Below are 27,078 nucleotides of genomic sequence, written 5' to 3' on the forward strand. Positions count from 1 at the left end.
TCTTGTTGTTTACATTTTTAACAATTTACAATAAAGATTTGTTTGTTTGTTTTACAGAGATAGTTTTATGAGGCCGGATTCTTTACAGTAGGTGTCTGTGCCTTGTTGGTGATAAATTTCAACGATAAACAAACAGCACATAGTTCAGTTGTTTTAACATACTATATTAAAGCATATCAAAGTATATATAAAAATTCGTTACACTATTGGTCATCATAGTTGTATCCAGAGCTTTAAATTATTATTTCTATTTTTCGTCAAAGACCACACAGGTAAGTTTAATTATTTTAAAACACCACAAGACAAATTATTCTCTTATACTCTGTTATTACAATATAATCAATTGACACTAATTTCAAAGCCACCATTATAACTGTTGATTACCACAGCTTAATCCAAAGCTTTAAACATTTTTTTTTTTTTTTTCGTTAAAGCTCACAGAGATGGATTTAATTACTTTATAAAACACTTTGACAAAACAAATTACTCTCCTTTAGCGCTGTTATTACAATACAAGCTGTGAAATTCACTTTGGAAATCACTCATTATGGCTAAACTAACAATCACGCAGTCTAGCTTCACTTTTACTTTCACTAACTGCGTATATGGATGTGCAGCTGGAGGTTAGTGAAGATGTAACAGTGCTAAAAACGAAAGTTATAAGAAGTAATAATAATACCGTAACGTAACCAACTTGGTAAAACTTCGGTATAAACTATTAGGTTACACGTAAGAAAGTTTTGGTTTTGTTTAGCTATGTAACAATATTAAGCATAACGAGAAAGAGTTACAAGCTTCGAATACGATGATGTCAACAGTATTACAAAAGCATAATATAACAATTAAACTGCATACGCAACGTACAACTCGTGGTGAGTTAAGTAATGAAACTAATAATAAATATCACTTTTAAAATAATTTTTACACACTCTTGTTATGAGAATTAAATTATCATTAAATATTAAGTCACTAAAAATAACTCTGAAACTAAAGAGTCTTCTATATTCAACACAAGGATATCGCGACTCGTTTCAAAACATCGATTTATAAACTGTAAACCATTTAATTACAAGTCTCCCTGAGGTAGAACGCTAACGTTATTGTCGTTCATGGAAATATGTTTTTGTTGGTATTTTTTAGATTTAAACCCTACTGGTGTAAATATGTACATTATTAGTGTTAATAGTTGTATTTACTTCGTTCTGATTACTCGCCATGATTTACAATAACAAAAAGAATTTATAAGTTACGTCCTCTTGCCAAGTTTACTACCTGAGTAACAAAACTTCACTGCAGAGGTGACCACAAGCTTTTTAGCTGTACCAACGTATGAATACTAGATTTATCATATTTTGTAAAATACGATGAAAGTTATAGAGCAATCAACAAAGCATGTATACAATTTTCCCGAAAGAGGGCCGAATACCACCTGGAGGAGTGGCTTGTTCTAACCACTCGCACCACTACACAGTAGTGTGTTGTTTGTCAGTCAGCCAGTAGGTACTAAAATGACGTCACATAAGGGACACTTAATTTTTCAACTTGTACTTAGTGACATCAGTGAAACGTACGCATGCCATGAAAAGTGAGAAGAGATATGCACTCTCTAGGCTACAACACAGCATGACGTATGAATTTAAAAAGCAAGAAATAAAGAATATTTGTTATTCTTAATTTTGGTTTCGTTTACTCTTAAAACAGAACACTTTCGGAGATTCTGTGGTAGTATAGCCTGCACAAACTAACATACAAAACCTTCCTCCATCAAATTTTATCTTCGTAGTGTTGGTTTTCCAGAATAACTGCTGACAAACAAAAAAGTTATAGAAGTAAAATAAATACGGATTTTTTAAGTAACATTCGCCCTTGGTTAATTATTTCAAGATATGTCGTGTTGCTTTTCGTTTAATGAAACCTTCAAAATTAGAAGAACACAACTGAGCCTTATATAGTTATTTTCTATAAAATAACTTCTTGTGATAAACGATATACACCAGAATTCTGAATAATAAATCTGGATTGAAACCCTCTTGCTAAAACGTTAAAAAGGTGTGAAATAAAAATTAAATCACTAAACGACGAAGAAGACCACACCAATTTATAATTAAGCTTTCGATCGTATTTTTTACTCTTAAGGTCTTTTTGTCATAACTACTCAGAGTGAGTCAGATATTTATCAGAAGAGTAAGTTCTACGTTTAGAATGTCCCTTTAAAGTTGGAGATGGCGCTTTGATTGATTGATGATGTTGTTTTGAATTAAGCACAAAGCTACACAATGGACTATCTGTGCTCTGCCCACTACGGGTATCGAAACCCAGTTTTCAGCGTTGTAAGTCCGCAGACATACCGCTGAAGCACTAGGGGGCTTGATTGATTGAATAACCACATATTATCATAACAGCAGGATATATAAAGTATGCATTTATGCAAAACAGTATATGCTCCAAAAGATTTATCTGTTAATTCAATTAAAAACATCAATAAACAAATTATCCTAGACTATGAGTAGGCCTAATAAGTAGCTAATAGGATTGAGATAAATTTCATTATTTCTGCTACGTATTTTAACAGAAAACGAATTAAGCTATATCCAGGAAAGCTCAATAATAAACTGTGGCATTTAGTTAATCAGTCAGATCGTATGTATCCTTCCAATCATACAATTTTGTAATTTTTAAACGTAGCCTCTTACAACGGCGGCTCCCTCTAGCAAAACAGAATTTTTTATATTAAGTCAAAGAATCACTGCTGTAGTATTTTTTAATTATATGTATTTAAACTGCATGATTAAAGTTAACAGGCCTATGTTATTGTTAGCTAAATCTGGAGGGTAGATGTATTTAAAAAATAATATCAAATGACAGCCCATGCAATTAACTAATGATGAAATGTTGTGTATTTTATTTTCATTATTCTTGATTGGGTGAAGTTAATGTTTGGTTAGGAACCTACCGAAGTGAATTACTAATTCTAAACTACAATTCTTGCAATAGGCATATTCTTATGTTAACATTTACAACTTTCTTACCCAAGATATCAAATCGTCATCACATAAGAAACAAGGGTGAAAACTGAAGGTTGTTGTTATTGTGTTGTATAATTAATGAGGAGAAGATTTAAGATTTTAACATATCAAATTTGGCCTAATGACCTGCAAATTCACATGATTTTGGAGATAAGTAAAGATGTAACAATGTTAAAAAAGAAAGGTATAAGAAGTAATAAAAATATCGTTTGCTTTTTAATTTCGCGCTAGCCGTCCCTAATTTAGCAGTATAAGACTAGAAGGAAAGAAGCTAGTCATCGCCACCCTCCGCCAACTCTTAGACTACTTACTCTTTTACTAACGAATAGTGAGATTGGCTGAAAGGACGAGCACGTTTTGATGTGACGGGGAAAATACCGTAATGTAACGAATTTGCTAAACCTTCGCAATTCTATAACAATTGGCATAAAAACAGATATAAATAGGAAACCACGTGAGATAAAAACGATTAGGTTACACATAAGAGAGTTTTTTGTTTTGTTTAGTTGCTAATGTTGATCCACAGTGTTTTCTAGTGAGAAGCAGAGATATATTCTATATACTAGATAGTAAAGTGAGGCTTTCTCATCACGTGTATCTCAGTTCTAGAGTAACCTTTGAAAGCTTACCATGGAACCTTTGAGATCTCCCACCTAAATTCCAGATACATATTAAATACGCTACTCTGATAATTGCACTAAATCCAGTGAGAGTGCTACGAACCCGCGTAAAATTATACCAGAGCCAGACACTCGAAGAGAGCTAGATACTTCAATCTTTCATATTCTTCAAGTTGATGGGGGGGGACAATCTAAAGTAGTCTTATTGTAAATGTCTACTATTCAACTGACTTGCTTTAAGATACACAATATCCACGGAGGTAAAGTACCTCTTGACAGTAGCAGGTGCAGGTAAACCTCTTACCCATTTGCGGTTTTCTTTTTGTTGTTGTTGTTGTTTCTTTGTTTGAATTAAACGTTTGGGAACTTAATTCTCTACATTTCGTGTTGGTTTTTCCGGTAAATTTAATTTTCGGTATCATACTGACTAAATATATAAGGTGAAATTTTAATATATGAAGAAGGAAGCTTTAGAAAGAATAGCCTACAACAATGGCTTGGAGTAACACTCTACATTTGGTATTTCATGTGAATTAACGTGCCGAGCATTAAATCCAAGGATTCGCGGTTCGCGTCCTGTTGTCGCACCACACATTTAGTCCGTGGGTACATGAGTGACAGTCACATCATACTATTAAATGTGAAAATAGCTCAATATTTTGGCGGTGCGTGGTATCAGCCTGTTAGTTCAATGTCACAGATACTTTGTGTATTATGACAAACAAACAAAACAAACTCGAAACAGTTTTTTTTTCCCCACAGTCATTCTTATCTCCACTTCAACCTTGGGTGTCTGGTGCGCCATCTGTCGTTCCAATGTGCAGCTCCTCCACCAATAATTCAGTTCAACCAACACCAAAACCCTCAGACTCAGTTCCAGAAAATGATTGTCCGCTAAACCTTAGTAAACCTAAATCTTGTGGCAGTAATCCAAGCAGGTAAAGTTTTGTTGTTATTTTTCTATGGTTTGTCTTGTCTTACTTCTCTTTCATATTTATTTAAACATTTTCGTTCGAGTTTAAACTATGTTTCTTTATGAATTTTGAATTATTTCATTTCGTTACTTACTAATTACCACCACAATTAACTCACATGACCCTCATTCTTCCATTAAATATGTAAAATAGGTAGTTGTGAAAGTCAGTTTTGGCTTTACTCAGAAAATATAACCAGTTTTTAAATTCCATTCTCCAGTGCCAGCTCCAGCCCAACTCCCCACCTTAACATCAAGCAAGAAGAGAAGGAAAGAGGACAATCTCCAAGCCTTTCCAAAAGTCGGTCCCCGAATCAGAGTAGCAAAAGTTCGTCATCTCCACCATTTAGTTCTCCAATGTCAACCAACACCAGTATGTCCAGTGTGGCAAGTTTGCTAGGAGCAGTATCTCCTGAAATATATTCGGTAGGAGTGTTATCCACAATATCATACCTTGCTCATAGTCTATAGTTATTAAAAATCACAAAGGAAGAAAATAATATTTCAATAACTCTAATTGATTTTTGTTTGAATTAGAATTTTGGAAAACGAAATATGTAGCTTTTTGTTTATTTGCCATTTCTCGGAAATATTTAGAAAATTAAAACCAAAAACCTCTTTCTGAATGCGTTTTATTCTTCCTAAATTAAAAAAAGAAACATACGATTTTTAAAAACAATAAACAATGTCTTACGAGACGTGTTAAGCTTTAAACAATCAAAATCACCACCACTGCTTGTTTTTGGTTGTTAACACAAAGCTACTTAATAGGCGGGTTGCCTAAGTGGAACTTTTATGTAACTACTTCCTACAGATGAGCTATAGGCATTTTAAGCAACAATGAAACGCCACCTTTTGGAAAATGATGAAAATTGATGCCTTTTTGCTTGACTTCATTGTAGGTTATCTGATGGGAAAGCAATATGTTTAGGGACTTACAATGCTAAAATCAAAGGTTCGATTCCCTGCGGTTGGCATAGTAGATAATTCAACGTGGCCTTGCTTTAAGACGAAAGAACGTCACCTACTGTACTTGTTCTATGTATATATTTCAAATGTCAACAATGGCTAAAATAGCAAACTGTGAGCTGGAATATCAGTTATTCGTGTATACATTTAGCGTTCAATTTTAAACATGAGTGCTCAACTGCGAACATGCAAATAAGCGTAAACTTTCTTCATCTGTGACGAGAAAACCCACTTGTAGAGAAAATTATATATGTAAAAACGTTGTTCGCTCCTTTACATAGTGCTTTCAACACACCATACCAACCGTTTTTACATATAAAACTCTTCATTTTCCCATCTGGTGTTGTGACCTGATTTAACCACTCATACCACCACTCTATAGCAGTGTGTTCTCTGTCAATCAGTCAGTGGACACTAAAATGATGTCACATTAGAGACACTTAACATTGCTGTTTGACATCAGTAAAACGTGTGCGTGCCATGAATCACGAAAAGAATTATGCAGTCTGTAGGCTAAAACACGTCATGACATATGAAATTCTAAAGCTAGAAATAAAATAATTTGTTACTCATAATTTTGGATTTATTTGCTTTTGAGACAGAACACTTTCAAAGACCCTGATGAAATTCATTTAGTTTTTAGCAATATAAGCTTCAGGCTTGCTGTAGATACGCCAGGGCGTCAGAATATTATTAAACACTGAAGTCTGCAGTAAAATGTTCAACATTTGTCTGTATGTAGAGAATACTTTATAGTTTCAAGTGTTATTGGTGGAATTACATATGTAAATATCAATAAGTGCCTCATTTCATATATTTAGTAGTGTTTTTAAATATTTGCAAGGAAAATTTAACAAGTACCTAAAATTTTGTTTTTGTGTGTTTTTTTCTAGGTGGCAGCCTCGTCTTTTATGCAGGGAACAAGTCACTATATGCTTCCGCCACACTTGAGAAGTGCGGCACATATGCCACTAGGTGGCATTGTGGGTCATCCCGGTAAGAATGTGTTTGCTGGAGTAGAATAATTTTAGATAGATTATGTTCCTTTTCTTCGTTTCGTTTTATTATGTAGTTCGTTTGTTTTTTGTAAATGGCGTTATGGCTATTAAATCAAATTTTGGCTATTCCAAATATCCTGTACCTGTGAAATTCCGTTTGTCTTAAAATTTAGCTGTCACTGAATAAAAAATTAAGTTTTAACAATATTGGTAGTATATCTCTGAGTGGCTCATTTAAAAATAAATATTATAGGGGAGGATCCCCACGATATCCTCAAGGTCTTTACGCATGGCGGTGCCCTAATTTTGCCACAGAAATGGAAAACAGTCGGAACAATTCTCATAAAACCTTCCTACATCGTATCTTCTTCTTATACATTTGTGCCACTTGTTTTCGCAACGAGAAAGTAATCGAATCAGAGATATTCATTGGTTATCTAAAATAACAGTAGTAAAGTTATCGAACCTTAATTAATTTAAGAAATTCACAACTTCACGAACGTTTCCTGTGCAGTCACAGTTATTAACAACCACAGCGGTGCTGTCACATGGTGGCATTAATTTTATTATTTACAAACTAGGAGTTTCTCATACTGTCAAAGAAAAAATTAACATCGCTGAGCTTTGAACATGTTATTAAAATACGTATGTCATTAGCTTATATGAATCACAAAAAATACAGTTATTCTCGTGTTATTAATATTGAATTAAATGCCTTTAATCTGTTTAACATGAGCGACACCTTACTTAGACCGTGAGCTAAAGACACACAGTATTCACGCATGACCATTCCCTTATTTGTGACTACTGACTAAGAGAACAAACCAGAAGTACTCGCCATTTGTGTGGCTAGTCTTAGCCAAATAGCCAAAGAGCGTGTTGGGTGCTAAAAGAGTCCTCTGATGTGGCCTGGTGGTTAGAACATTCGACTTTCAGTGCGCAGGTCTCGTGTTCGAATACCTATCAAACTGAACAAGCTCACCCCTTCAGTTGTGGGGGGGATATATAATATGACCATGAATCCCACTATTCATTGGTAGAAGATTAGCCCCAAAACTGGTGGTATTGACTGGTTGCCTTCCCTGTAGTCTATCGCTGTTAAATTGGGGACAACTAACGCAGATAGCCCTCGTGTTACTTTGCGCGAAATTCAAAACATTCTAGCCAGCGCTAAATAATGGTTCGAAACTCGGTGGAATTATAGTCTTTATTTTAATGTTTTAAGTCACTTCTATTTATGTTCATTTGAAAAGCTGCCATAGAAAACAGGTTCTAACTGTTCAAACAGGTAGTCTTCTTGGTGGGGGTGTAATGGGAAAGGATGGTATATCTACCTCGTTAGCCGCCACCTCACTTGGACAAGTCTCCCCTACTGGCTTTCCTCTGGGAGCTGATGGAAAGCACTTTCCACTTCACATGTACCTGGCACCACAGAATAGTGACACGTTTTCGTCGACATCTAGTAATATCAGAAGAGACACCACTGAAGAAGACAAGAAAGGTAAGGGTGCTCTCACTTTGACACCAATGAAGAAAACAAAAGAGTTAAGGGTGCTCTTACTTATTAGTGTAAAGAATTGTTTGGGTATATGATCCAAGTGTACTGAATAGAAATATCCAAGGAAAACTAATTTATTACAAATGAACCACATCCCGTGAGTTTATTTGTTTAAGACAGATCTTTACAATAAGCTGTTTGCCCTGTGCCCACCTTGTGGATCGAGCCCGGATTTTATAGCTATAAGTTTTCAAGCTTACCTTTAAAAATTTTAAAACCTCATTTTGTTTACGGATTAAGACATCAAGCACATATTTACTTACTAAATAAATACAGACTTAAATAAAAGATAAGTATAGGGATTAAAAGTCAAGCATTTAGATAAACATGGCTTATTCTTAAAGAAAGTATACCTTTTATTTAACAGTATATTTTATTCTATGTGAAGACTTACCATTTAAAGCCGTAAACTATTGGTTTGTTGGATTTTTTTTAATTCTTCACCGAGAGTTAAACCTACAAGTGGTACGTTACTGGGTTAACTTGCACTTTAGCGTGTTAAAACACTCAATGTAAATTAAGAATCCACCAGAAAAATATTGAATGAAATTACTCATTTTCTCTGTAAGATCCACCAGAAAGCCCTGGTAGAAGTTACTTACGTTAACTGAGATACTGATTTTAATTTTGCTTAAAATTTTTCGTATAAACAATATTGGTAATATGTCCCTGAGTGGCTCATTTAAAAATAAATATTATTTATTTACAAAGATTTAGATACTTTGTAGTCAAACATAGCGGATCCACGAGACATTTCGTGCAAAAGTAACTTTCGTTTTTGCTTTTGCACGTGCATTAGAACATAGATTATAGCGCCACTTCTACAAATAAAATGATGTAGTTAACATCTGCAACTATTATATTACATTCATTTATTATAGTATATAAGTAGCTCGACACCATAGTCTTTCAGATTCGCAAATGTTCTAGGTGATGTTGTTGGACCATTAGAGGGAGTTCACGTTGCATTGCCAACTAAAACAAAATGTTACAAATGGAAGAATGCTTTGTGAAACTTACTCTTCTTGGAAAAAATATATGAAATGTGAGGAAAATTATCATTATTATATACTCGTTAGAAACAGGTGCAACAAAAATATATAATTAAGAAGTATAAGATGGAAAATAAAGATAAGTATTTTCCACTAATTACACCCAAGGTTCTTACATCAGGTCTTTACATCCCTTTCTTTAGGTAAATTACCTGGAGCGAAAATCATCCGTCAGAGTAAAAAGGACGCTGATGGAAGACCACATATCAAACGTCCTATGAATGCATTCATGGTGTGGGCCAAAGATGAAAGAAGAAAAATTCTTAAGGCTTGTCCAGACATGCACAATTCTAACATCTCCAAAATACTTGGTAAGCTTTCATTTCTTACATCAGTAAACTTTTAAACAGTTTAACATTAAGTTTGTTTGCTTATGGTTAAGCACAAAACTACGCAATAGACTTTCTGTGCTGCGCCCACCACTGGTATCTAAACCCGGTGCTTAGCATTAGAAGTTTGAAGACATATCGCTGTGACCCAGGGGGGGGATTTAACACTAAAAAATCGAAGCTTCTTCAACACTGTGTTAACCCTAACAGTTAAGTATAACAAATGTCGCAAGGTTATTAATTTCCTGAAACAATATCTGCTCAGATTTCGAATGAAAAGTTGACTGGAAATCAATATATGATATTGTTACAAACAACTGGTTAAAGCTTGTATCTATCAGTTTTGTTGCATTCTTCGAGGTACTACTTATTTACAGCTTTTTTTTTTTTTTTGTAACCTGATCTTATCTATGTAACAAGATTCTTACCTAAAATCTTGAACTGTTTTTATACAGAGGATAAGTATTCGTAGAGAGTGAAAAAAAAAGGAGGGAATTTAACATTTTTCACCAAGAAACGTAAGGACCATAGTGAAATTAAAATAAACTAAGTTTGTTTGTTTTTTATTAAGATACGTTGAATATTTTAACTTATCGGAGAATACGCTAGCTCTCGCTATGTAGGGTTGACACGGACTCCCGTATTAAAGTAATAAAAATGGCATTTGGATTTCCTTACCTACGGGTCATCAAAAGCTAGATATGAAGAGCTTCCTGGCTCTTTATCTCCAGTATATATGCCGCTTTTCAGCTATCCAGAGCGTCCCATAATCGAAAACCGACGAATAGCTAAAACTGAGACTTCTTATTTCTGTTCATCATTATTTTTCTTCTACAGGCCTCGCATTCAACTAGTTTTAGCAGTAACTATAATTTTATCATCAGTTGATAGAGCAAAACATTCTTCACGATCTTTGACTGTCTATTTTTATTGTATACTAAATGTATAAAGCTTTACAATACATTCTATAACTTTTTTATGCACGTACACCATCTTGTAAAGAAAAGGTAAGCAAACAAGTATTAGGGAAAAAATTATCGCAAAATAAAATAGCTGAGTAGGGTTGGCTACTGAACTTGGAAAAAGGAAGCAAACAAAATCTGGTTAATGATCACTAAGCCATCTAGATTTTACATGGAGAATAAAATTCCTGCAATACTGGTTTCTCCACTAACAAAACAATTAGAACCAGAATTTTCAATCTTAAAATGTTAATATAAGGTAAAATAGTAATAAAATTAGTTTTCTAAAGTTAATTACAAGAAAGATATAATGATAAAAACTGAGATTTTATTCAACTTTCAAGCTTTCTAAAGACAAAGTGTGGAAGTCAGTAAAGTATGGATTTTATTATCCATGTGTAGACGAGACAGCTTAGTTTGGTACGTGATCAAGTGATGTATTCACTCACATCCCTATCTTGTTAAGAGTAAAAAATATTCTTATTTCTTGCTTTTCAAGCTCACATGTCATGCCGTGTTGTAGTTTACAGAGTGCGTAATTCTTCTCGTGATTCATAGCATGCACACTTTTTACTGATGTCACGACTGTAAAAACTGCATCGTTAAGTGCCCCTTATGACATCATTTTAGTGTCTACTGACCGACTGACACACAACACGCTGCTGTAAAGCTATAGCCTTTATCCCTTTGGGGAAAATGAAGAAAGTTTACGCTTATTTGCAGATTCACTGTTGAGCATTCATATTTACAATTGAACACTAAATTTATACAAAAATAGCTGATATTCCAGTCCCTAGTTTGTTATTTTAGTCATTGTTGACAATTGACTTTATGCGTAGGACAAGTACAATGGGTTTGTTTCTTTCTTTCTTGAATTCCACGCAAAGCTACACGAGAGCTATCTGCGTAAACTATCCCTAATTTAGCAGTGTAAGACTAGAGGGAAGGCAACTAGTCATCACCACTCACCGACAACTCTTGGGCTACTCTTTTACCAACGAATAGTGGGATTGAACATAATATTATAACGCTCCCACGGCTGAAAGGGCGAGCATGTTTGTTGTGACGGGAATTCGAACCCACAACCCTTAGATTACGAGTCGATCGCCCTAACCACCTGGCCATGCAAGCCCAGAAGAGTAGGTGATGTTCCTTCGCTTTAAAGCAAAGCCACGTTGAACTATCTACTGTGTTCACCGCGGAGAACTGATTCCCGGATTTTAGTATTGTAAGTCCCAAAACATATCGATTTCCCACCGGATAACCTACATTAAAACCAAACAAAAGTGCTTGAATTTTCATCATGATCTATAAAAATGTGGCGTTTCATTATTCCTCAATATACCTGTAACACGTCTGTAGGGGGTAGTTACATTTGTATCTAATCTGTTGCTTCAAATACTTATAGCTCCTCTGTAGGAGGTGGTTACATTTCACTTCCACTTATTCCTTAAAATACCTATAGCTCAATTGTAAAAGGTAGTAACATTTCACTTCTGCTGTTGTCCGCCGCATTTCCCTACCATATCATGAACTTTACATGTTATATATAACGAAAAGCGGTCTTACATACTGGGGACACTTGTATCACTAACTCAATCCATGTCATCCGCTGTAATCTTCACTTGGATACCCTCTATCAGCTATTAGTTTATCTTTTATTGTATTGACACTATTGAAGATCTACACTTGCACGCGTCTGTGTAGAATAACTTAGTTAAATGACCTTCAAGAGCGTCATACTTTTGCACATTTTACTGTTTTGTAACAATAGCTCACAATCATCATGACATCCCCTGGTGCTGGCTTTTTTGTCATCCACAGTAGTTCCCAGCCATGGTCCAAAGGGGTTGAAAGTTCTATCCTCTGTTGATGATTTACTGAGTATGGCTGCCTGATAATTGGCTGTCTTACACTCCTGATGTGAGATGTCATTTCTTAATGGAATCACCTGTTCAGACTTTTCTGATGGACAAAACGACTTGTACATTGTCTCATTGGTGCTGTGTGTTGATTGGTTGTACAACTGGTAAACAAACGTTTCCAGAGATTAGAAAAGCTGTTCATTCAAATGAAAGATGACCCTAATCCAACAAAGGATTAAAAAAAAAGATCACTTTTGTTAGAAACAGCAAAACTTTTCCGTTTTGCCATAAAATGTGCTTGTAAGGTAACAACCTTGAAAGGCTGAAAAACCAATCAGAGTTGAAGAAAGGTCAGATGGGAGTGGCATAATAATGTTCTGCAGATCTATTCTTCTTGTTCTCTTCTTAATAACTCGAAGAAATAGACATTTACTAATATCATAGCTTCCATTTCTCTAGCAGTTACTGCTACATTTTCAGGTCTCTTTACGATAGTAAAATTGTAAGAGTAAACGTATATTATATCTTCAATGGTCACATCATCAACTTTCACTGGATTTTTTATGCACCTTTAGCAAATGACTAAATATTGCTGTATTTATTGTCTCGAGGCATGCTTCTACAGAACAAACACACAGAAACTGAAGAAGAGCCTCTTTATTATTTCCTTTTATGCTAAAAATTATTGATTACCTACAAAATGTATGCGTAAACACCCATACATCTTGGCAAGACCAGTTATAATTTCAAAAACAACGCAAACCAGTGTTTGTGATGACTGGTTAATTATCAGGCACAGAATCTACCAAGTAATTTTCACTTTTACTTTCCAGAAACTCAAGCGAAAATGATTTACTGGCCTTTACCAAGGAAACATCTTCACCAATTAACCCTATTGAGATGGGTCTTCCTGTTGTCACGGGTCATAGGCCATGTCATCGCATTTGTAGAATCACATTCAAACATTTATTGAACTACTATTTTATGAATGTATGTCAATACATTTAGTATCAACTTGTAGGCCATAATTAAATGTTTAGTATTATACATCAGTGAATTTCTTAAGTTTAAAGTAACTATAAAAAATCCTAAATTTTAATTTTTGTATATCATGTGATATGCTGAATGCAGCATTAGTTCATATTAAATATTTGTGATGTACAAATGCAAAGTTTATTGTTTCTTGCAAGTTATATATTAAAATTATCGAAATTGACAAGCTATATTATGAGTAAGAACTTCCTATCTTCCCTGTTTTCTAATATATTAATATATTTATTAAATCAACCAAGGTGGCCGCACTCATCTCTTCCATTTTTGAAAATACTTACTTACGTACACTTGCTTTGCCCAGTGATGTGTGTAACACCAATTGTAAGCTCAGAATGTCTCCCTTGTGCACGTGAAATTTTCTTTTCATACTAGATTCCGAGACATAAGGTAAGACATTAGTGAGTTAAAAAATCATATATTTTTAGACCCAAATACACCTAAGCTTGATAAATTATAGTGGAATTATCTAGTACTGATATAGTAACTTATGAATTTGGTTATTTCAAATTGCATATATAAAACCTAAAAATATATATTTTGTTTTACATCTTCCACGTGCGAAATTTGATAACGTTTAGCAACTTACGGCAAGCAGCAAACGAGTACAAAGTTTGTAACTAGAAGAGATAATTGTGTTCTATACTTCTTTACTTATTGTTTTATGTATTAAGAAAAATAACTGAAATGTAAGAACTGATTTGTAAATAGCTATAATGAGTATGCATATACAATGTATTATAGCCGAAATGTGACTGTATTTTACAAAATACTGCTTCACTAGAATGCAGCCAAGAAAGGATGGTTTTATATTCTTTGATACTGCAACATTAGTGTAAGTGCCCCACGTAATTGTAACTTTGTATTTTAGTCAGGCACGGTTGAAAAGTCAATAAAAAATTAATAAATATATATACATGTATAATATTATGAGATTTAAGCTATTTAGTCTAAACATTTGTGTTTTCGCGTTATAATTTGCAGTCATTCTAGAACGAAAGACAAAAAATATAATTTACATCTATTTTCTATTTTTATGGTGGTTACAAGGTCGGTCAAATCGAATAAACCTTTACAGAGATACAATAGTGAAAAATAACATAAAATATAAAGTTTTACTATAAAAAAGAGTTTGATAATTACCTGGAAGTCATGTGAAATTTGAAAACTCTCAGATATTTTTCATCTTAAAATCAAAATTACTTTAAATGTTAATTAGTACATTTGGAAAGAAAAATTTCCTGAGAAAAACATTACTTAACAAATCTTAAATTTTAACTTAAATCTGATATTTTGCGTATCAGTGTCTTGTAATGTTTACTGATAATCTGCATGATTTCATGAAGATACACTTATTGTACTAAACTTTATAGTACGAAACTATGAGAAGCAAAAAATGGTTACGATGTTGGTCCCAGAAAACCTTACAACACTTGCAAATAATGTTCTGTCATATACGAAGCCTTCTCCCTGTCAGATTTCGTATTTGTTTGCTTGGCTGTCCTCTAATCACAGAATGTTTTTAGCTCCATGCTATTGACGGGCAAGAAAATATGTCTTCTTTTTTATCAGTGCACTTCCCCCTATATCAGTCTGCCATTGATATATACTACCAGTGCTCTTCCCCTTTATCAGTCTGTCATTGATATATACTAACAGTGCACTTCCCCTTTATCAGTCTGTCATTGATATATACTACCAGTGCATTTTCCCCTTTATCAGTCTTTCATTGATATATACTACCAGTGCATTTTCCCCTTTATCAGTCTGTCATTGATATATACTAACAGTGCACTTCCCCTTTATCAGTCTGTCATTGATATATACTACCAGTGCATTTTCCCCTTTATCAGTCTGTCATTGATATATACTACCAGTGCATCTTCCCCTTTATCAGTCTGTCATTGATATATACTAACAGTGCACTTCCCCTTTATCAGTCTGTCATTGATATATACTACCAGTGCACTTCCCCTTTATCAGTTTGTCATTGATATATACTACCAGTGCATTTTCCCTTTATCAGTTTGTCATTGATATATACTAAAAGTGCACTTCCCTCTTTATCAGTTTGTCATTGATATATACTACCAGTGCTCTTCCCCTTTATCAGTCTGTCATTGATATATACTAACAGTGCACTTCCCCTTTATCAGTCTGTCATTGATATATACTACCAGTGCATTTTCCCCTTTATCAGTCTTTCATTGATATATACTACCAGTGCATTTTCCCCTTTATCAGTCTGTCATTGATATATACTACCAGTGCATTTTCCCTTTATCAGTTTGTCATTGATATATACTAACAGTGCACTTCCCCTTTATCAGTCTGTCATTGATATATACTACCAGTGCATTTTCCCTTTATCAGTCTGTCATTGATATATACTAACAGTGCACTTCCCCTTTATCAGTCTGTCATTGATATATACTACCAGTGCATTTTCCCCTTTATCAGTCTGTCATTGATATATACTAACAGTGCACTTCCCCTTTATCAGTCTGTCATTGATATATACTACCAGTGCATTTTCCCCTTTATCAGTCTGTCATTCATATATACTACCAGTGCATTTTCCCCTTTATCAGTCTGTCATTGATATATACTACCAGTGCATTTTCCTCTTTATCAGTCTGTCATTGATATATACTTCTCCTTTATCAATTTGTCATTGATATATACTAACAGTGCACTTCCCCTTTATCAGTCTGTCATTGATATATACTACCAGTGCATTTTCCCCTTTATCAGTCTGTCATTGATATATACTACCAGTGCATCTTCCCCTTTATCAGTCTGTCATTGATATATACTACCAGTGCACTTCCCCTTTATCAGTCTGTCATTGATATATACTACCAGTGCACTTCCCCTTTATCAGTTTGTCATTGATATATACTACCAGTGCACTTCCCCTTTATCAGTCTGTCATTGATATATACTAACAGTGCACTTCCACTTTATCAGTCTGTCATTGATATATACTACCAGTGCATTTTCCCCTTTATCAGTCTGTCATTGATATATGCTACCAGTGCACTTCTCCTTTATCAGTTTGTCATTGATATATACTACCAGTGCATTTTCCCCTTTATCAGTCTCTCATTGATATATACTACCAGTGCATTTTCCCAGTCTGTCATTTTATCAGTCTGTCATTGATATATACTACCAGTGCACTTCCCCTTTATCAGTTTGTCATTGATATATACTAACAGTGCACTTCCATTTTATCAGTCTGTCATTGATATTTACTACCAGTGCATTTTCCCCTTTATCAGTCTGTCATTGATATATACTACCAGTGCACTTCTCCTTTATCAGTTTGTCATTGATATATACTACCAGTGCACTTCCCCTTTATCAGTTTGTCATTGATATATACTACCAGTGCACTTCCCCTTTATCAGTCTGTCATTGATATATACTACCAGTGCATTTTCCCCTTTATCAGTCTGTCATTGATATATACTACCAGTGCATCTTCCCCTTTATCAGTCTGTCATTGATATATACTAACAGTGCACTTCCCCTTTATCAGTCTGTCATTGATATATACTACCAGTGCACTTCCCCTTTATCAGTTTGTCATTGATATATACCAACAGTGCTCTTCCCCTTTATCAGTCTGTCATTGATATATACTACCAGTGCATTTTCCCTTTATCAGTTTGTCATTGATATATACTAAAAGTGCACTTCCCCCTTTATCAGTTTGTCATTGATATATACTACCAGTGCTCTTCCCCTTTATCAGTCTGTCATTGATATATACTAACAGTGCACTTCCCCTTTATCAGTCTGTCATTGATATATACTACCAGTGCATTTTCCCCTTTATCAGTCTTTCATTGATATATACTACCAGTGCAATTTCCCCTTTATCAGTCTGTCATTGACATATACTACCAGTGCATTTTCCCTTTATCAGTTTGTCATTGATATATACTACCAGTGCACTTCCCCTTTATCAGTCTGTCATTGATATATACTACCAGTGCACTTCCCCTTTATCACTCTGTCATTGATATATACTACCAGTGCATTTTCCACTTTATCAGTCTGTCATTGATATATACTTCTCCTTTATCAGTCTGTCATTGATATATACTTCCCCTTTATCAGTTTGTCATTGATATATACTAACAGTGCACTTCCCCTTTATCAGTCTGTCATTGATATATACTACCAGTGCATTTTCCCCTTTATCAGTCTGTCATTGATATATACTACCAGTGCATCTTCCCCTTTATCAGTCTGTCATTGATATATACTAACAGTGCACTTCCCCTTTATCAGTCTGTCATTGATATATACTACCAGTGCACTTCCCCTTTATCAGTTTGTCATTGATATATACCAACAGTGCTCTTCCCCTTTATCAGTCTGTCATTGATATATACTAACAGTGCACTTCCCCTTTATCAGTCTGTCATTGATATATGCTACCAGTGCACTTCTCCTTTATCAGTTTGTCATTGATATATACTACCAGTGCATTTTCCCCTTTATCAGTCTCTCATTGATATATACTACCAGTGCATTTTCCCCTTTATCAGTCTGTCATTGATATATACTACCAGTGCATTTCCCCTTTATCAGTTTGTCATTGATATATACTACCAGTGCACTTCCCCTTTATCAGTCTGTCATTGATATATACTAACAGTGCACTTCCACTTTATCAGTCTGTCATTGATATTTACTACCAGTGCATTTTCCCCTTTATCAGTCTGTCATTGATATATACTACCAGTGAACTTCCCCTTTATCAGTCTGTCATTGATATATACTACCAGTGCATTTTCCCCTTTATCAGTCTGTCATTGATATATACTACCAGTGCATTTTCCCTTTATCAGTTTGTCATTGATATATACTACCAGTGCATTTCCCCTTTATCAGTCTGTCATTGATATATACTACCAGTGCATTTTCCCCTTTATCAGTCTGTCATTGATATATACTACCAGTGCATCTTCCCCTTTATCAGTCTGTCATTGATATATACCAACAGTGCTCTTCCCCTTTATCAGTCTGTCATTGATATATACTACCAGTGCATTTTCCCTTTATCAGTTTGTCATTGATATATACCAACAGTGCTCTTCCCCTTTATCAGTCTGTCATTGATATATACTACCAGTGCATTTTCCCTTTATCAGTTTGTCATTGATATATACTAAAAGTGCACTTCCCCCTTTATCAGTTTGTCATTGATATATACTACCAGTGCTCTTCCCCTTTATCAGTCTGTCATTGATATATACTAACAGTGCACTTCCCCTTTATCAGTCTGTCATTGATATATACTAACAGTGCACTTCCCCTTTATCAGTCTGTCATTGATATATACTACCAGTGCATTTTCCCCTTTATCAGTCTGTCATTGATATATACTACCAGTGCACTTCCCCTTTATCAGTTTGTCATTGATATATACTACCAGTGCACTTCCCCTTTATCAGTCTGTCATTGATATATACTACCAGTGCATCTTCCCCTTTATCAGTCTGTCATTGATATATACTAACAGTGCACTTCCCCTTTATCAGTCTGTCATTGATATATACTACCAGTGCACTTCCCCTTTATCAGTTTGTCATTGATATATACCAACAGTGCTCTTCCCCTTTATCAGTCTGTCATTGATATATACTAACAGTGCACTTCCCCTTTATCAGTCTGTCATTGATATATGCTACCAGTGCACTTCTCCTTTATCAGTTTGTCATTGATATATACTACCAGTGCACTTCCCCTTTATCAGTTTGTCATTGATATATACTACCAGTGCACTTCCCCTTTATCAGTCTGTCATTGATATATACTAACAGTGCACTTCCACTTTATCAGTCTGTCATTGATATACTACCAGTGCATTTTCCCTTTATCAGTCTGTCACTACCAGTGCACTTCCCCTTTATCAGTCTGTCATTGATATATACTACCAGTGCATTTTCCCCTTTATCAGTCTGTCATTGATATATACTACCAGTGCACTTCTCCTTTATCAGTTTGTCATTGATATATACTACCAGTGCACTTCCCCTTTATCAGTCTGTCATTGATATATACTACCAGTGCACTTCCCCTTTATCAGTCTGTCATTGATATATACTACCAGTGCACTTTCCCTTTATCAGTCTGTGATTGATATATAATACCAGTGCATTTGCCCCTTTATCAGTCTGTCATTGATATATACTACCAGTGCACTTCCCCTTTATCAGTCTGTCATTGATATATACTACCAGTGCATTTTCTCCTTTATCCGTCTGTCATTGATATATACTAACAGTGCACTTCCCCTTTATCAGTCTGTCATTGATATATACTACCAGTGCATTTTCTCCTTTATCAGTCTGTCATTGATATATACTAACAGTGCACTTCCCCTTTATCAGTCTGTCATTGATATATACTACCAGTGCACTTCCCCTTTATCAATCTGTCATTGATATATACTACCAGTGCACTTCCCCTTTATCAGTCTGTCATTGATATATACTACCAGTGCACTTCCCCTTTCTCATTGACACCTTTTACAGACGACCAACCACACCTGAACTCAGACAAGCTAATTCATGATGACTGTCAAGAGGGTTGGTCATGTCCTTAAAAGTCGCACTGTTGTTTCAACGGTTCTGGTGCTTGAATGACTACAGTTTTTTGGTGTTTTCATTTCTGGTGCTGTTCACCAGTAACGGGCAGAAATTGTATTAAACAACTACTAACGTCACCTGATTTGCTAGAACCGGGAAGGAGGTCACGTTACAGAAATACGCCGTGATTCTTTATGTTACGTATGTACGTTTTCTTTCAGTGTTGGCAAATAATTTGGAGTGCTAAACTGTGGGAAACTTTCGTACACAAATTGTGTTTTAGAAAATATTTTACCTCATCCGGCAAACCCAATCACCAAGTTAATCAATCAAGTAATCGATAGTTCTAAACGTAAGTTTCAAAATAAAGTATTCTTGTTATGATGTGAAATGGCTTAAGTAGTGTACTTGTTAAATATGTCTTTTAACATACTGATTAGCTACACTCCAGATATGTAGGATAACTAAATGCCAGCTGTGTAACACTTAATTTTGAGGCATATTTATTCAATAAAAGTTGGGACACAGTTTCAAACTCAAAAACTATCTGCTATTCAAGGTTCGCTTACTTGTGATGCAAACTTGTTGCAGTCAAATCAGCACAGCGTAAAATGGGTCAATAATATTGAAGAAATCTGTTTTTAGGCATCAGTGTGGAATATGAAAGAAAATAAGGAGGTTGAAATCAGCAAATATTATATATAAAGATCATTATGTGGATTAGCATAAATGTCGTTATTCAAAGCTCATTCGTTTAAAACATTTATTAGATACAGCAAAATTATTATTACTGTGTGCTGGGATGGTTAAAACTTGTCAATAATGTTACGTATTGTTTGTTGAAGAGCAGAGGCGTAACTAGGGTTTTCTGCGCCCGGGGACAAAGTCAGTTTTCGCGCCCCCTCGTGACAAAATGTAAACCATAATTTCTAATTATGTAACATCAATTTGGCGCCCACCCCAACCCCCGATGCTACGCCCGGGGACAGATGTACCACTTTGCCCCCTCTAGCTACGCCACTGTTGAAGAGAAGATGAAATACAAGAGTCTCGAAATAAGGACGAAAGTAAAATTTTAAATCTAGTCCCTTGTGTATGTTGGCAATGGATATGACGAATATAATGTGTTTGAAAAACTGTTATTATACATTGCTCTAAATCTTGAAAATCCCTCATAGTCAGATTAAGAATGTAGTGTTGAAAACTATAATAGGCCTAACATTATGTCTTATTACAAATATAATTAATTATCACCATAGTTCGCCAGTTTCTGAAAGGCATTCCTACCATAACAATTGTTGTGGTAAAATAATAATTCAGTCATTGTTGCACTGATTAAAATATATTTGATAAATAAAACGCGTTGTATTAGATAAACAAAGTTATTGAATCATTCATGCATTTATCTGTGAACTGTAGAATCATTTTTGTATTTTTAAATGAGATAAAAATAAGTGGTTAGAGAAAAACTATTGTTATTCATGTTCAAGTGGTGACTTGTAGAACTGATTAAAAAAGTAAACAATTTTATTTGACGTATTAAACAAATCTAGATAACTAATTTAAGCATTTTTACCATTTAGGTGCAAGGTGGAAGGCAATGTCGAATGCAGAAAAACAACCATATTACGAGGAGCAGTCACGATTAAGCAAACTGCATATGGAAAGACACCCAAATTATCGTTATAGGCCACGTCCTAAAAGAACATGTATTATAGATGGGAAGAAACTTCGAATTTCTGAGTATAAACAAATAATGAAACATCGCCGTCAAGAAATGAGAAATATGTGGTAAGCAAGTATACATCATATACCGTTATCATCTCGTTAGCATAGCATATTGTAATGAGACATGGGTTAGTTGTATACGAAAAGCAACACTTATTAAGACAAAAGCTAGGCCTCTTACCCTTGTTCTATTGAAAGTTTCCATAAATTCTACGAAACCAAAAGTTTGTAAGATATGTCACGTTAGAGCTGCTGGACTTAAGGTTATTTTTCTGTATCCTTGTCATTTTTCTTAGACCTTGTGCTATTGAAAGTTTCCATAAACTTTACGAAACCAAAAGTATGTAAGATATGTCACGTTAGAGCTGCTGGACTTAAGGTTATTTTTCTGTATCCTTGTCACTTTTCTTAGACCTTGTGCAATTGAAAGTTTCCATAAACTTTACGAAGCCAAAAGTATGTAAGATATGTCACGTTAAGGCTGCTTGGCCTAAAGTTATTTTTCTCTATTCCTGTCACTTTTCTTAGATCTTGGACTATTGAAAGTTTCCATAAACTGCAACTCCAAAAGTATGTAAGATATGCCCTGTTAGGGCTGCTGGGCCTGAGGTTATGTTTCTGTACCCCTCTCACTTTTCTTAGACCTTGTGATATTGCTGTGTACTCCTGTTAATCCTGTAGATTATATTAATACTTTACATCTTTGTTAGACCTGGTGTATCTGACTTAATCTCCTCTTGGTGTTCTTAAATCTTATGTTACTGCTGTGAGTTTTTGTTAGTTCTCCCAGTCGTGTGATAAAACACCATAGTCGTGACAAAAAGGTGTGGCCAAAAAAGGATTGAGCGTGTAATTTAAAGCAATTAAATCAAAATTGCCAGCCAAACGGACAGCTACATTTATAGCATGGATAATAACTGTACGGCAAATATTCATTCATTGATTAGCCAGGCCATGTTTTTTCTTCAGATTGGAGGAGGATGGTGAATCACTCCGTTTGATAACACATAGTGTATCTCGCAGATTGTTTTGACCCCATGACACGCTATCGTATGTCTTGATCAATGCTGTAAGTGTAGTTATCAGTTTGGCCACCAGTTTTGATTTCATTTCTTTAATTTTCTAGGCCTTGTATTGTTGTCACACACTGGGCCTGTGTTACTGTTATACTCCTCTGTTAGTTTTGCTATGCCTTGTGTTACTGCTGCACACATCTGTTAGTTCTACAAGAAATGTGTTACTGCTGTACACATATGTTAGTTCTGCTACACCTGTGCTACTTCTGAACCACTCTCTTGGTTCTGATAGGACTTGTGTTACTGCTGTTTGCCTGTACCAACTTTGCTAGGCATTTTGCTGTTTTGCTGCATCTCTGTTAATTGTCGTAAGTCATTTACAACTGCTGTGCTCTTTTTTTTAGCTCTGTTAAACATTATACTAATACAGTTTCCATCAAGTAATTATTATTAGAGTTTGCTTGTAATCGTGCTGTAAGTTACATTAGTTGTGGTATATCTTGTACTACTGATTTAACCTTTCTGCTGGTTTTCTAGACTTGGTTAGTACTCCATTACTGCTTTTAAACTTTACCTACTGTGACCTGCCTTGTTGCGGATGGAACTATGCACGACTCTTAGTTTCTGTAAGCCCTGAAGTCAGTGTTGTGTATATGGAGTTATTTCTCTGGATCTGTTAAGTTTTCTAATAATCAGAACTATTTCTGTGGCCAAAGTGGCATTACACAGCTCTGTTACTTAAAAAAACTTTTTGTAAAAGCTTTATGGAATCTTACTGAATTGTTCAGAAAACTATAAAACATTCGAAGTATCCGCATTTTGAAGGAAGTAACTTATTTGATAAAATTTTCAGAGCTGCTTTTGTCTACTGTTGAGGAAGAATCATTAAAGACAGAAAAAAAATATGTATGCCATTTTGCTCATATAACCTAGTGTCGTTATTTATTTTTCTCAGGTATAGAGATGGTCCACTGGGTCTCCTTGATTCACCAACCTTGGTTAATCCAACGAGTACGACGTCGTTACTTAGTAATCCTTCAGTGGATACGGTTATCTCAAGTGAAGATCAACATACATTGACATCCAACTTTTCTGTGAGTACAAATGGTCTGCTCGACAGAATGCTGATTCCAGTTTCGACCAACTCCTCGCCGGGGTCACTTTCCACGACAAAAGAAAATAATTCAATGTCCACAGAGTCTGTTTTGCATGAACGGGTTGTCACTGCAATGGAAACCTCAACATGAGGATGGCCCAGTTCTTTCTCGTTGAAGAGACCCACAAAACTAAGAAAACCAAGATTAGGTTCTTAAGTATGTAACATAGCTGTGTCTTTGGACAAGAAACTGAGGCCTGCCGATTTAACGAAACACAAGCTGTGAACTTGTTTTGGGGGCCACACATAAAGTGCAATCACTACAGTGTTCAGAGTACATTGCAAACAACAATTTTAAAACTCAGGAGAGAACTTTTCGTGTTATTCAACATTCACATGTACTCAGTCTAATTATGTGAGGAAGAAACCTGAGCATTGGACATTAGCATCGATTGGATAACCCTTAGATACTGTTTGAATTTAAGGGACACGGTGATTTGAAAGGAGTGGACGTTTCTAAAAATGGGATTTCATTTGTTTTACTATTAGTTATGTGTAACCAGAAGTACAAGACACGACTAACAATTCATTTTCAATTGTTCTTTTTTTAAGTTCAGGAGAAATATTTAGGATAGTATTGTTTATTTTATGTGCTCAAAATTATTTACCTATTCTCTAGTCTGTGATTGTGTTGTTGAAGACACCTGGTGAGCCGTTTTGGTACCAGTATTTGAAGTTTCAGACAAAACTGTAGTAGGTGGCTAGATTACAGCTTATGTTGTTATAGTAAATTGTACCTGATAATTGGTATAATATATATATGTATGTAATCTCTATGTTGGAGCCAAGTAAGAATCCTAATATTCTTCCATAAAAAGAAAAAAAAAACAACTTCTAGAGTTTTTAGTGACCACGTTATTACTGTATGTTTATTTCCGAAAATATTGGAATTCTTCTGGTGTCATTACAACTTTTCAGTAGGTTTCCATTTAAGTTTAAAGCTCGTTTTTTTATTATGAAATATCTGTATAAACTTTTTTCTTTGACTTAATTTCCGTGTAAGGAAATGATAAATTGAAAACTGACAAAGTAATTCGTAATTATGACCTGTAGAGGTAGAGCAGTGGTTAATGTTTCAAGAGTGGGATTTCGAGGGCATTGAATAATCGTGTTATGTTGTGTCTGTTACCTTGTGCTCTACGTGTTACGTAATATTCTTAGCCTAAGACGACAACCACTACTTTATTGTACAGACACTGACAAGGATTACGTTAGTTTTAAATGTACTAAAAAAAACGCTCATTCACAGAGGTAACGCGATTTTTCAAATAAATATCTGAATCTGTTTCTTCACCAGTAATATTATTGAATTATGTTCATATATCTGACTATCTGAATCGTCTTCAATGGATGATAGACGAATATACACATTCTCACCCTACGGTTATAAGTAGGACTTGTTCAAGATGCGACTGTAAGTGCCATAGTTTTTGTTTGTTTGTTTGTTTTACTTAGGTTCCTGAGGTAAAGGCTTTACCCTTTGATGGAAGAAATATAGAGGAAAACATCCCAGCTAGTCGAACAAATATGTTGTCTAAAATCTTTCTAAGCATTCGACTTTTCTAACGTGTCCTAGCGATAAGTTTCAGGGCTCGTAACGTTAGAATTCAGGGCTCGATTCCTTTGGTGGAGATTACGCAAATAGTCATTGCAGTGAAGTAGGATAAAAGGGCCTAGCCTCCAATAATTTTGAAAAGCCAACCTTCCCTAAAATATTTCTGAAAATTGTGTGTATCAGAGAAAGAAAGGCCAAGTGCATGATGTCTGTGAAGTTTATATGAAAGCCGTAATTTTTAGTAAGTTGTAGAAGAGAACGATATCTCGTCCACTCCACAATACAGCTTTGCACTGATAAACACAAAATACGTTGGGGAAAAAGTCATAATAATGGGTGAAATAAATTCAGATTCGTTGCTTTTCGAATATATGAACGTTATTAAAGACTTTAAAATCTGTATTTGAGTTTATTTTGGACTTATTACGTTGGTCAGTAAGCGATAAAAAGTGTATATTTAATATCGCAGAATTTTAATCTAATTCAACTGAGGAGTCGTTAATCTGAGTATATTACTGGTTTTGGTTTTGTTTCTACAGGTCATGTGCTATATAAGGGTACACACCTGGTAAAATGTGCCCATTGCTCAAGTAGTTTAGTTGTCTTTATTTCGTAATAGTGCAGGCAGTTTTGACTAGTTTTTGTTTTCACCATCTTTTGGTTATAAAAAATAACTATCTTGTTTGTGGCCAAGATGTTAAAACTAAATAAACGTTATCGTGGCCCACATAAAGAACTTTATATAAAAAAAAAATGTGTTTAAGATCTTGACTTCATATATCACACAATTAGAAACACGAGTACAACTAGATAACGTTTTTTTTCTAAGCTGACGAAAAAGTTTGGGTCTTGCATTTTACGATGGGTTATTTGTATTTTTGATCTTAACTGGGCATTTTGTTGCATGTTGGTTCTACAATTAACTTCGGTCCAGAGGCCAGTTCTCATCTTAATAATGCCTGGTAGACAATTGGATACTTCTTGTTGTCTGTCTTGTTTTGATGGTGGAAAAAAAAAAGAAAGATTAGCAAATAATTTTGTCAGAAAGTTAAATAAAAGTTCTTAATAAAACGAAGAGAAACTAATACTGTTATCCTGTTCTCGTTTCGCATTTTAAGCAAAGCTCTTAGTTCTTCACCCTCAACCTTTGCTGTCTGCCTTGGTAGAATTTTGTTTGTTTACCTTACTGCAATTTTGTGTATTTTTTTCAAGATTCTTACCATTAACTACGTGTACATTTAATGAATATTAAAGTATCTTGTTGAGTCATGGGTTTCTTTTTTCCTTGCCTTGTCACTAAGTGAATAATCATATGTACACCTTCCTTATTATATAGAGAACTCCAGAAAACCAACACTTTAACTTGTTAGACATCACATGAAAGAAAATGTCTTAATAATTCATGAAACTGTTTAGGAATTATATTAGCATTAAAACGATTTATTTGTTAAAGAGATTAAATAGATACATGCAGTCAATACAGTAAACTAACATTTTGGAAAATAAAACTTGTACAAAGATCATGTTATAATCAGAAATGAAAACTCGAAATGTAACATCACAATTCCTATAAAAAAAAAAAGCCACCATAGATGCTGTTCCTAAAATTAACA

The 27,078-nt window shown here is 34.7% G+C and overlaps 1 protein-coding gene across 8 annotated transcripts in view; it reads left to right on the forward strand.

The window, feature by feature from the left end:
• The window catches only part of LOC143238868 (uncharacterized), a 303,511-nt gene extending 276,777 nt beyond the window's left edge, over positions 1-26,734 (forward strand). For all 8 annotated transcript variants that reach the window (XM_076479463.1, XM_076479462.1, XM_076479464.1 and 5 more), the window contains 7 exons: positions 4,409-4,584; positions 4,841-5,045; positions 6,482-6,584; positions 7,875-8,087; positions 9,340-9,507; positions 21,594-21,801; positions 23,710-26,734. In XM_076479463.1, the coding sequence (XP_076335578.1) occupies positions 4,409-4,584; positions 4,841-5,045; positions 6,482-6,584; positions 7,875-8,087; positions 9,340-9,507; positions 21,594-21,801; positions 23,710-24,001 (1,365 nt within the window). In that variant the 3' untranslated portion in view covers positions 24,002-26,734. The remainder of the gene's footprint in view (positions 1-4,408; positions 4,585-4,840; positions 5,046-6,481; positions 6,585-7,874; positions 8,088-9,339; positions 9,508-21,593; positions 21,802-23,709) is intronic.
• Positions 26,735-27,078: the final 344 nt, after the last annotated feature.

This window comes from Tachypleus tridentatus, chromosome 13 (assembly GCF_004210375.1).
Source record: "Tachypleus tridentatus isolate NWPU-2018 chromosome 13, ASM421037v1, whole genome shotgun sequence".
In the NCBI taxonomy this organism is placed as follows: domain Eukaryota; kingdom Metazoa; phylum Arthropoda; class Merostomata; order Xiphosura; family Limulidae; genus Tachypleus; species Tachypleus tridentatus.